Raw genomic sequence first — 12,329 nt, forward strand, 5'->3', positions numbered from 1 at the left:
CTGTCATTGGAAAAGGGAGCACTCTCTTCTCTCTCTCCCCCCGCCCCCAAAGGAAGAACCCACCCACCCCCATCAGACACCAGGTGAAGAACCATGTAACTTTTAAGCTGCAAGTTCCTAACCAGCTGCAGCAAGGACCATCAGAACTAAAGGGAGGACACAGTGAATGCGGCTCAAAGCACCCGGCCATTTTCATTCCTTCCTTTTTAGAAGGCAAGGCAAGAGAAGTTAAATGTTAGAGGCCAACCTGCCCCTTCTCATGAGAGGGGCTCTCAAAGGGGGAAATTTTCCCAGAAGGGTCTCAGAGCAGAAAAGGGGTTTGTCCATGCCCCCCATCACCACCAGAAGGAAGAGAGGTTCTAGCTACAAGGCCCATAGTCTCACAGGATGTTCTGGAGTTAGTCATCTGCCTGGAGGCTCTGGGCTGGCTCCCAAGCATGCAGCCCATGGGGTCCCACTGACCAGGGGCAGATTTCCCTAAAGCTATATGGGCAAGTTCCCATAGCACCAAACAGAGGCCTAGGCTGCATTAACTCTCTTGCATTGCTTGGGGGGTGGAAGGGGGAGTGGTGCATGTCCCCACTAGCCCTGCATCCAGCCCTTCCAACACACCGAGCTTCTGCCTGACAAAGGCCACTTGGTGGGGGATGCAGAACAGGGGACCCCGTTTCCCGCAGGTGGCCGACCCCATCACCACCACTCCCAGCCTGCAGGATGGAGGGCTGCCAAGTGGGAAGGGTTCCTTCTGCACACTGCTATGTGGGGATGATCCCGCTTTTGGATTGTTTCCTCTTCCTGTGAGCAGGAGGGCCAAAATCCACCTTGGTGGAAGTGGCCACAGTTCCAATACCTTCAGCGAGGTCCTGCAGAGAGTGGAGAGTGCTCAACAAACCAGTCTGAGGGTGGCTGCTGTGACTGTCCCCACAAAATACAAGAGAACTGGCTCAGCACAGGACAGCAGTCAGACTGGGTTTGAGACCTTGGCCTTCTGATTGTGATCAGGGGATCGAGGGGGTGGCTCCAGCCCCACCTTCCCCCTCCATCCACACCATTGTGCCCCAAAATTGAGTTAAAGACGAACGTCCAGCAGAGCAGCTAATGCCCTGGTGCCGATGGCTGGAGCATATGGTTTAGCACCTCTGCACCTCTCCTGGCCCACTGTGCTTCATTGGCTGGCCTCTGCTTTCTTTCCCAGCTTTGCCTGCTCAGAGCTCCCTATTGCTGGCAGCCATGCACTAGTCTTAAAGGTCGTGCTGGTTTTTACTGGCCATGGGTTCACTGCTGCTCTCCGTTACACCCTGGTCAATCAGGAGTCACTCCACTGACCTCCCAGCAGATTTACACCAGTATCAGAGACACAGGATTGGGCCCCATGAACTCAGCTGGTTCTGAATCTCCCCAACAACAGGGGGTGACATCAGCACTGAAGCTCTTCAGTGTCAGTGATGTCATCAGCAGTTGCCATGGAGTCAGACAAAAGGGAGAAACAGGGGGGTTGGGCTCACAACCCAGGGTAAAAAAAAAATAAAATCACCAGTGATTTAGATAATGCCATAGAGAGTACACTTTGCAGACAATACCAAGCTGGGCAGGACTGCAAGTGCTTTGAAGGATAGCATTAAAATTCAAAATGATCTGGAGAAACTGGAGAAATGGTCTGAAGTAAATAAGATGAAATTCAATGAGGACACATGCCAAGTGCTCTTCCCAATCAGGAACAATCAGTTGTACGCATACAAAACGGGAAATGACTGCGTAGGAAGGAGCACTGTGGCAAGGGATCTGGGGGTCATAGTGGAACACAAGCTAAATATGAGTCAACAGTGTAACACGGTTGCAAAAACAGAGAACATCATTCTGGGCTGTATTAGCAGGAGTTTTGTAAGCAAGACACAAGAAGTAATTCTTCCGCTCTACTCCGCACTGATTAGGCCTCAGCTGGAGTATTGTGTCCAGTTCTGGGCACCGTATTTCAAGAAAGATGTGGACAAATTGGAGAAAGTCCAGAAAAGAGCAACAAAAATGATTAAAAGTCTAGAAAAAATGACCTATCAGGGATGATTGAAAAAATTGTGTTTGTTTAGTCTGGAGAATAGGAGACTGAGAGGGGACATGATAACAGTTTTCAAATACACAAAAGGTTGTTACAAAGAGGAGGGAGGTAATTGTTCTTGTTAACCTCTGAGGCTAGGACAAGAAGCAATGGGCTTAAATTGCAGCAAGGGCAGTTTAGATTGGACATTAGGAAAAACTTTCTGTCAGGATAGTTAAGCACTGAAATAAATTGCCTAGGGAGGTTGTTGAATCTCCATCACTGGAGATTGTAAATAGCAGGTTAGACAAACACCTGTCAGAGATGGTCTAGATAATCCTTAGTCCTGCCGTGAGTGCAGGGGACTGGACTAGATGACCTCTCGAGGTCCCTTCCAGTCCTATGATTCTATGAAAACTGAGCCCTGGATGGCAAAGTCTGTCACTCAAACGAAAACCCGCTGCCCTCAATAACACTCAGCGCTTTGTGCCTAGTGAAGGGTGGAAGGTCATGCCACTGCTCACCCCTTCTGAGTGCTGCTCCTGCTGGAAGAGCACAGAGGCCAAACCGACACAGGGAGGGGACACCCAGGAAAGTGGAGGCAAATGAACTACAACTGATGTTAAGGCAACGTGCATGAATTAAGGCCCCTTAAGTCCCGGGTGGATGTTTTCAGTTCACCGTAACTTAACTCTCCAGTTGGCAAGGCCACTGCACTCCCGAAAGCATCTGCACTGGGGGGCAATGGTGAGCTGTGAGATGTTTCGCCAGGCATGCAAGGCTACACATGTATGCAAAATAGCCCCCTCCGCCAGGCGAGTCCTTGCACATACGCTGCACGCCAGGTCATGCTGTGTGGAGGAGGCCATGTTATCCTAGAAAATGGTGTCCTTCAGGCACATGTCTGGGGTCTGAAGGGATCATCCTGCAGGCGCAGCTGGTCCTGGGCCATGTGTTGCATATGCAGACAGCAAGCCACTGCTGGGGGTGTCATAACATTTCTTCCCAGATCTGGACCTTAGCGTCCAAAATACGGGTGTTAGCATGAAAACCTCCAAGCTTAATTACCAGCTTAGATCTGATATCGCTGCCACCAGCCAGGAATTATACAGTGCCTAGCTCACTGTGGTCTCCCCAAAACCTTCCTGGGGGGACCCCCAGACTCAGATGCCTTGAGTCTTACAACAAAGGGAAATAACCCCCTCCCCTTGTTTCCTTATTACTTCCTCCCAGTTTCCCCTCCCTGGACGACCCTAGGAGATTCCCTGCTTCAAGTCCTTGAAACACAAATACTGAGAGATCAAATCTCCCTCACCCACAGGGTATGCAAAGTCAGGCTTAGTAAATCTAACACAAAGAGAGTTTCCCCCTGACTTCTTCCTCCCACCAATTCCCTGGTGAGCTGCAGACTCAATTCCCTGGAGTCCCCACTAAAGAAAAAACTCCAACAGGTCTTAAAAAGAAAGCTTTATATAAAAAGAAAGAAAAAGGACATAAAATGATCTCTGTATTAAGATGACAATATACAGGGTCAATTGCTTAAAAGAAAAATGAATAAACACCCTTATCCAAAAAGAATACACTCCAGCAACTACACACATGTAAATACAAAAAAACAATATAAACCTATTGTCTTACTATCCTTGTACTTACAACTTGGAAACAGAAGATTAGAAAGCCTGGAGATTCCTGTGGTCACTCTCAGAGCCCAGAAAGAGAACAGACCAAGAACAAAGGACTCAGACCCAAAACTTCCCTCCACCCAGATTTGAAAAAGTCTTGTTTCCTGATTGGTCCTCTGGTCAGGTGTTTCAGGTTACTGTTTGTTAACGCTTTTATAGGTGAAAGAGACATTAATCCTTAGCTATCTGTTTATGACAGGGGGCGGTGGGGAAGTGGATTAACCAATGTGCATCAACCTCACACTTTGGGTTGATTTTCCCCTAACTTTCCTGAGCATGCCCCTGCGGAGGAGCCCCCAGACCAAGTGGAAAGTGGCTCATACAGCTTCCCCACACCTCACAGGGCAGCAGCATGCCATGACCACACCGTCCTCTCCAGGCATCCCAGCCTGGTGCCTGTAGGATGGAGAACATTGGGGCAGTGCTGCTGCGTGCTGCTTTGGCAATTTACTCTGTCATGTTTGCCTTGGCCTCCCTTTGGCTGGAAGAGCAGAGAGCCAGAGAAACTTGTGGGAGATCAAACTAGCAATCCTGGAGCCAGGCTTCCCACAGCGACCAAGCCCGCAATGCCGGGACTGTTACCAAGTGGCCAAAACAGGCAGAATTGAGGTCCCACTTCAGACATTGTTCACGGGGACTCCTTTGCTAGTGGGCTGATTGTACCGGGTCGGACAGGCGGCAGCACAGCTGGCCTCGCTGAGAGGGGTTGAGTGACTGTGACCAGCTGCCTGCAGGGCTCCTTGCCTTCCCCTCGCACCATAGGGACCCGTTCCCCACCTGCGCGCATCCAGAACTGGGTTCAGTACGCGGGGCTCAGCGCGCCGCGGCTCTCCGCCCCGGGCAGGGAGGAGTTACCAGGAGCGAGCAGCGCACCCAGGGCAGGTGCCTATAAATGCGCGAAGGAGACAGCTGCGGTGCGGAGGCTGAGCCTCGGAAGCTGCTTCACGGGGACTGGGAGACACGGGGCTCTCCTGGCCCAGAGCCGCAGCTCAGGGCGGCTGGGAGAGGCGATGGAAGGGCCAAGGGCAAAGAGGGGAACGTGACCAAGCGCCGCTGCAGGAGACGGGGACTGGAAGGCGCAGGGCAGCGGCAGGGCTCCGCCAGCCGGGGCCCCGGGGGAAGCGTGGCGCACGGGCAGCCTGGCGCACGGCTTCGCGGCGGTGTCCGGTTCTGCCGCAGGCTGCAAAGTTTCTCCCCACCAAGGGGAACTTTTCCGGAGGAGCGCACGGGACAGCGCGGAGCGCCGGCAGCCGAGGGAGCCCGGGGACGGGGCTGAACGGAGCCGAAGGGATGAACGAGGTGGGAAGAGCATCAGCGGGGCTGGAGAGGTGCCCGAAGCCCGGCGCTTGGCACCCACAGCGCGGCACCGGGAAGGGAGCGCCCCCTGCAAGGGGCTGGCTGCGCTGAGCTCCCCCGGGCTCCTGGCGCTGCCTGCGGGAGCGGGACTTCCCCAACCAGAGCCACAGAAACCACTTGACGCGTGTGGGCAGCGGCCCCCGTCCGCCCCCCAGGCACGGGGCTTTGGAGAGAGCGCCCCGCGGAGCAGCCACAGCGCCGGTCGCAGAGCCGCGTGTGCGCAATTCTTAGCTCCCGCCGGGTGCCCGAAGCGGTGATCGGCCGGGGAATCCCACCTCCCCGAGAGGCCTGCGGACAGGGACAAAAGGCGAGACCCTGCCACGCCGGCCGCGGGAGCGAGCCAAACTTCCAAGGAACTTCTCCGGGAGGGGCCCATGCGCCTCTCCTGGCGCTTTGAGAGGGGCACTGACCCTTGCCTGACCTCCTGGATCAGGGCCACTGGAAACTCCTAGTCCTGACTGGCTGAAGACTCTGCTCCGCCCTGGGAGGCAGGTTAGATGACCCAGGATGGAGGAGGAAGGTTCTCTGCTGAAGATCCTGTCTGCTGGCTTGGGAAGGGAGGATGGTCTCTACCCCACCTGGGTGGTGATCATGCTGGCTGTCATTCTCATCGTCACCATCATTGTGGACATCTTGGGCAACCTCCTGGTGATTGTCTCAGTCTTCAAGAACAAGAACCTGAGAAAAGCAGGTAATGGCCTTGCTAGGACGGGGGTGGGTTCGCTCTCCAGGTGCCCAGGAGCAGCTCTGCCTCCCTCCGCAGGGCCCAGGAGCAGTAAGCCAGCCTCCTGCCCCACTAGTGCAGTGACATGCCAGTGCTAGCAGACTCCATCTTTGTGTCTGTGTGTTCGTCCGCATGTGTGTCTGCCTGTCCGTCCATCTCTGGGTGTAAACTTCTCCCACCCAGCACAGCTGGGATTCAAGGCAAATTTCTAGTAGGTGCGGAGTGCCTGGAGTTGGAAAGGCTAGTAAAACAGGCTACCAAAGCTTAGAGGGGAAAATTCTGTTGTCCATACTGACCCGAGCTTCCATGCCCGAGATACATTGCACCCATTGGCTTACAATCTCAACCAGATCTGCAGCCAAGTGACTAGTGATTTTGGCTGCTCAACTTGGGACACCCTAAAAAAGAGCCTTATTTTTCAGAGGGTGGGTACTCAGTGCTTTCTGCAAGCCCTTTTGAAGAAGTCTCAGCTGGGGCACCCCAAAAACTGAAACACTCCAAATCACTCATCACTTCTGAAAATCTTGACCCAGATTCCACCAGCTGGCTTCAGGGCTCATCAACACCCTCTCCAGGGGAATTCTGGCCAAGTTCCTTGTAGGATCTAGATTCTTCTTAGCTCAATTAAGGGGTTTGGAGGACCTAAAGCTCCCCCCTCCTAGCCTGGCTGGTGATTTTGTAAGTGCATGGGTAGAGTAGGACACAAAATGAATGGTAAGAATTGTTCCAGCCTTCATGCAGGAGGAAACAGCTATTTTCCATTTGCACAGCCTGATTCTAGCAGCAGCTACTGTTCAGTTGGCATTTAATAAATCCGGGTGTTTTGGTTTTTGTCCATCTTAATGCACTAAAAAAGTTACCAGTAACTCCAGGTTAGGTTGTTTCTGCTGCAACGAAGTGAAGAATTTTGCTGACCTCACTCTCTGCTTGCAAGCTCCACATAGGTAGAAAGTTTTCTGTCTTCCCTTGCCTATAATAAACCCAGGTTACAAACCAAGGTCTTGGTCAGTAATCATGTAACAATACCTTGTACTTCTGCAGCATTGGATCCCGAAGCATTTTACACTAAATCTGACTCTTAGCACCACTAGGAAATTATTATGGGGGGAAACTGAGGCAGCAAGCTGGCAGCTTATATTGTCAAGGATGTCTACTAGTTTTTGATGTCTAACTGGAGATAAATTGGGTCTGATTTTTCAGTGGTGCTGAGCATCCAAGAATCCCAGGTGACTTCGGTGGGAGCCAGGAAAATCCCATGCCTCTTAAAAGCAGGCTGTCTTTCTTCCCAGAATTCCGTGACTCAAAGTCAGCATACATCAGAAAGCTCAGGTCTAAGAGGCAAAGCCAGGAATGGAATCTAGGCATCCTGACACCTAGTCCTGTTCAGTAACTGCTAGACACTACATTTCTAGTTGTCACCTCCTTATCTCTGAATAGGTCCTCTCTTTGCTGGGCAGGGACGATGGAATCCTTACGACATCACAGTCTTTGCAATGGGAGCGGCAGCAATGCTATGTATGCTCCAATACGACAGGACTTCACTGGCATGACTAGGTACAGAAGCGTGGAGGGCTCTCAGGCTTGGCAGAAGTAGGTCCGTGATGGCCAGGGTTGGGTTCCAGGCTGTGTCCAGGGTTTGATCCCCTGCATCCCAGCATTCTGACTTCACTGCCAGGAAAAGGCAGGAGGGGCTGAGAGAGCAGACAAATAACTTTGATAGGCGTGTGTGCACCTGCATGTCCCCTACCAGGGGGCACCTAACCGCTGCTTCATTTATGCTGCCTAGACTGTCACTGCCTAACCAAATTCGAAGTCAGTGGCTGGGGATAGGCCAGGTGCGACTGGTGCAATCTAACACCAGGATCAATCTGATCCTACAAAGCCGAGAAATGTCAAAGGATGTTGAAAAGCACAAAGCCAGAACCAAATCGGTCATCATAGTAGGACTGACTTTAACATGGTCCCCAGTGTCAAAATCCAGAGCCCATCCCAAGCATCTGAGTATAACCAGCCCCTCCAGGCATGGAGCGGCCAATTCCACATCCCTGCTGGAGCGGAGCCGTGGCGAGGGCAACTAAGTGCAGCCAGCTTGAATGGACTCATTGCATTAAACTGAGTGGTTACCATCTGCTTTGGCTTCAGCTGCAAGTGCCATCCAGGAGAACAAGTCTCAGTTGTATTGTCTACCAGGAGAGCAGTGATTTAAACCCCTCACCTGCTCTTTTCTTTCATTGCAAACCATAGAGGGGTCAGGTTGGGTACAGAATATTGCAAGCTATCTGCCTCTTACATCACACAGTTCCATCTGACTGGTGTCCTGCAGCCAAGACATTGTATTGTATTCTCTCACCTACCACAGCACCACCAGTGCACCATTTCCCTAGAGCTGCTCCAAAGAGAGGGAAAACCCCACCTCTCGCCTGTCACGGCGAGGAAGAAAGAAGATCCCTGCATGAAAAGACACTGCCGGTGGCTCAGGAGTCCTCTTGCAGAAGAGAAGGTGCAGTTAGCTCTGGGCAGCATTATCCCTTTTGGGGCTTTAATTCCCAAATCAGCCCAGCAGAGAGCAAGCACACTATTGTGGACCAAAGAACTGCAAAGCATCCATTCGGCTTTCCTTGCCCAACTGCTAGATACACAACTCAAATTTGGCCCAGTGGTTAGGGCCTGACACTGCAGGAGACCCAGGTTCGATGCCTGGCTCTACCACAGACATTCTCTGTGATTTTGGGCCCATCACTCACAGCCCAATTTTCAAAAGTGGGTTTCACTTTAGAAAACAAATCTAGCCACTAGCTCGTCTGTTCCTCAGCTCCCCATCTGTACTAATAGCACTGCCCTTAGATGGATGGTCAATGTTCTTTAAATTGTGGGAGCACCTAAAGGCAATCAAGGCCCCGTTGTGCTAGGTGCTGTACAAAATGAATAAAACAGACTGACTGCACCAGGGAGCGAAAAAACTAGGATTGTGACAAGATGCAACAAAGGGATAAACAGACAAACAAGGTTGGGGGTACAAGGTAGCGATGAAAGGAAGCAGCCATGGTAGTTGAAGTAGTAATAAGTTAAGTATCAGAGGGGTAGCCATGTTAGTCTGGCTCTGTAAAAAGTGACAAAGAGTCCTGGGACACCTTTATAGACTAACAGAAGTATTGGAGCATAAGCTTTCATGGGTGAATACGTCTGACGAAGCGGGTATTCACCCACGAAAACTTATGTTCCAATAATTTAAGCTACTCTGTAGCTGATGCACAAGCCAGAACAGAATCCAGCTCTCAAAGCCATCTCTGCCATGCAAAGAGAAGTAAAAAGACAGTATGGCAAGCAGGTGTAATTTGAAGTAGGCACAGGAAGCTGATCTGTTTGACAAGGAGAAAGCGTTTTCCTGGCTGCTGCTGCATTCCGATCATAGGTTCTAACTGTTTTTTTTTTTTGTGTTACCCTCCCCAGGCAATGCCTTTGTGGTGAGCTTGGCCATTGCAGACCTACTAGTGGCTTTTTACCCTTATCCCCTGGTCCTGATGGCTATTTTCCATGACGGCTGGGTGATGGGGCACCTCCATTGCCAGGTCAGCGGCTTCCTGATGGGCATCAGTGTTATCGGCTCCATCTTCAACATCACTGGCATTGCCATTAACCGGTACTGCTACATCTGCCATAGCCTGAAGTACGACAAGCTTTTCTCGGGCGCCAACACCATGTGCTACGTGGGGCTGGTCTGGGCACTCACCTTGCTGGCCATTGTGCCAAACCTCTTTGTGGAGTCCCTGCAGTACGACCCGCGAGTGTACTCCTGCACTTTTGCCCAGTCCGTCAGCGTCCTCTACACCATCGCCGTGGTGGTCATCCATTTCTTCCTACCCATTACCATCGTCAGCTACTGCTACCTGCGGATTTGGGTGCTGGTCATCCAGGTGCGACGCAGGGTCAAGCCGGACACGCAGCCCAAAATCAAGTCCCATGATTTCTGGAACTTCCTGACCATGTTCATGGTCTTTGTGCTCTTCGCTGTCTGCTGGGCACCGTTAAACTTCATCGGCTTCACGGTGGCGGTCCAGCCCACACTGGGTTCCTTGATACCCGAGTGGCTCTTCACAGCCAGCTATTTCTTGGCTTACTTCAACAGCTGTCTGAATGCTGTGGTTTACGGGGCGATGAACCATAACTTTAGGAAAGAGTACAAGAGAATCATACTGACTGTGTTGCAGCTGGCTTACAGGGCTGATGGAGACTAGCACTCATGTGCTGAGACAGACGGGAGGAGGTTTTACCGTATTCACACTGATCCCCTGCTCCACTTGTAAGTGAAGTGCAAAGAATGCAGCCAAAACAGCGAGAGGTCGGCAGAGGACACTGCTCCATATATAAGCTGTCTGCAACAAGAACAGTGCAGTTCTGTGACATACTATCCTTTTTAGAATGCAATGAGGTTTGAAAACGGCTCCTCCTCGCTTAATTGCCCTGGCATAGTCTCCCCAGCCTCAGTCGGATAGGCATGCTGGAAACAGCTAAGGCCAAGTGATTCCTAGTAAATTTATTCAGTGAACTATCCACAAACTTCTCAGCATTTTCTCTAATTTCTCCACGATTCGCCAGCTAATTCTGTGCATCTCAAGGACGTTTGTGAACAGTTAGCTGAGTGCTGAAGACCCCAAATCCAACTGGTTTCATTTGGACCCATGAAATAGTTACTGTTCCATCATTGGATGAGCAGAAGTCCTAGCACTGAAGTTTCCCATGTGAACACTCACCTCTATGACTTGGGATCTGTCTTCCCTAAGTATTCTCCAGTATTGACTATTTGCACTGGCCACAAGGTTACCCCAGAGTGAAAGCAGAAAGGGGTGCAAACTCAGCCAAAGGGAATTCAATATTTTTATTGAATGGTGGGATTTTCCAGAAGCTCCCGAAGGAGACAGCTGCCCATGAAAGCCCCACCATACATGAATATACACAACAATTGTAGTGTTTGCTAAGTCATGTGAATGAGCTGAGGTAGTGAACCGTTTCCCTTCTCTTTGGAGCCAAGGGTGAACCCATCACCAGACAACTGAATCCACTTCAGAAGAAGACAATTGTCAGTGAGACTTGACTGCTCCTCTGATGAAAAACCATCACAATGGGAAGTGGAAACCACCACAGTGAGGCTGAACCTAAAAGTCAGAAGATAATCCACAATGACAACAAGTCCTTTGCAAATGGCAGTGGCTCGAAGAGAGCATGTTACTTTTAAATGAGACCAGACTGGGAGGCTCTTGACAAGATATTTAGAACACAGGTGTGAATACTGTTCCCATGCTGAGAGGAGCTTATGGAAGCCAATTTTTCTCTTGATGGGTATTTAATTCAAGAGATATTTTGGACTAGAGGAAAGGGAGTTGGGCCCAGATCCTTAAGGTATTTAGGATTCCAATTTCCATTGATTTCATTGAAGAATCTGGGCCTTGGTCCCCAGTGGTCCCAAATGGCAATAGTTTGTTGGGCTTGAATTTAACAGATTGTGGGACTGAGGAGAAGGGAATAAGGAAGACAGAGCCAAGATGGCTCAACAAGTCTGACCAGCAGTAAGAAAATTATCCACTTGTTGTACTTGCATATGCAACATGTTCCAGTGTGCAATGGGGCGTGGCACCATAGAACAAATTTTGCATGAGATTTTCCTTTGATCCCTGGAGATGTTCTGATCTGGTTAACCCAGCATGTAAAGCATAAATCTGCTTTTGTGCATGGCCATCCAGGAAGACACGAAAATATGTTTTAAATCAGTGATACTCAGGCTGAGGTTCTTGAGCTGCAAATGGCTCTTTAATGGGTTTCCTGCGGCTCTTCCCAGCACATGTTATTAAAACACTGTGTGATTGAATTATTACCCAATCAGGAGGCTTCTACTATGTTATTAACCAATTGTAATTTATAAAATAATACTATTTGGTCAGTCATTTTGCTGTGAGAATAGTAAACTAAATATTTCCCGTCACACTGTTTAAATATGACTATATAGTAAATGAAATAATGAATTCACACAATCATGACTCTTTTGGGTAATGTTGATCACTAATTTGACTCCTGAACCACTGAGGTCTGAGTATCACTGTTTTAAATGCAAGTTTACAAGTGTGAGTATGTCTGTAATGCATTATGGGTGGGATTTTGAGCCTAAATTACTTATAAGTGTAAGTCCCATTGACTTTCAATGCAACAAAAGTACCTCCCTGTATGTATACGTGTGTGTGTGTGTGTGTGTGTGTGTGTGTACACATACATACCCCTATCTTGATTAAAAACATCATCTTGTCTTCCTTGATAGGCATGAAAGAGAAAAGAAAAATCAATGTTTTTTCCCCAGATGCAGTCATTGGTTTAATGAGGTTATTTTTACGTGGGTTCAAAAAACAACACAAATACCCAAGTGAAAAAGCTTTTCTGTAGATTCAGTCAGATCTGATTCACCTGCACTTCACCCATTGCTCGGACAGAGCAAAGAGATAACTAGGTTTACAACAGGTATGAACTCGCCTATTTTGCTCACCCTGCT

At 49.9% G+C, this 12,329-nt stretch overlaps 1 protein-coding gene across 1 annotated transcript; it reads left to right on the forward strand.

The window, feature by feature from the left end:
• Nucleotides 1–5,286: 5,286 nt before the first annotated feature.
• On the forward strand, nucleotides 5,287–10,029 carry LOC127055213 (melatonin receptor type 1A-like). Its single transcript, XM_050961925.1, has 2 exons — nucleotides 5,287–5,761; nucleotides 9,245–10,029. Exons 1-2 carry the CDS (start codon nucleotides 5,578–5,580, stop codon nucleotides 10,027–10,029), a joined length of 969 nt encoding a protein of 322 aa, XP_050817882.1. The 5' UTR covers nucleotides 5,287–5,577.
• The last annotated feature ends 2,300 nt before the right edge of the window (nucleotides 10,030–12,329 follow it).

Source organism: Gopherus flavomarginatus, chromosome 7 (genome assembly GCF_025201925.1).
Source record: "Gopherus flavomarginatus isolate rGopFla2 chromosome 7, rGopFla2.mat.asm, whole genome shotgun sequence".
In the NCBI taxonomy this organism is placed as follows: Eukaryota; Metazoa; Chordata; order Testudines; family Testudinidae; genus Gopherus; species Gopherus flavomarginatus.

Bases quoted from the DNA above. Each gene is read 5' to 3' on its own strand.
- LOC127055213 (XM_050961925.1), top strand. From the start codon at position 5,578: ATGGAGGAGGAAGGTTCTCTGCTGAAGATCCTGTCTGCTGGCTTGGGA. The intron at 5,762-9,244 runs GTAATGGCCTTG...TACCCTCCCCAG, and splicing joins CAAGAACCTGAGAAAAGCAG to GCAATGCCTTTGTGGTGAGC.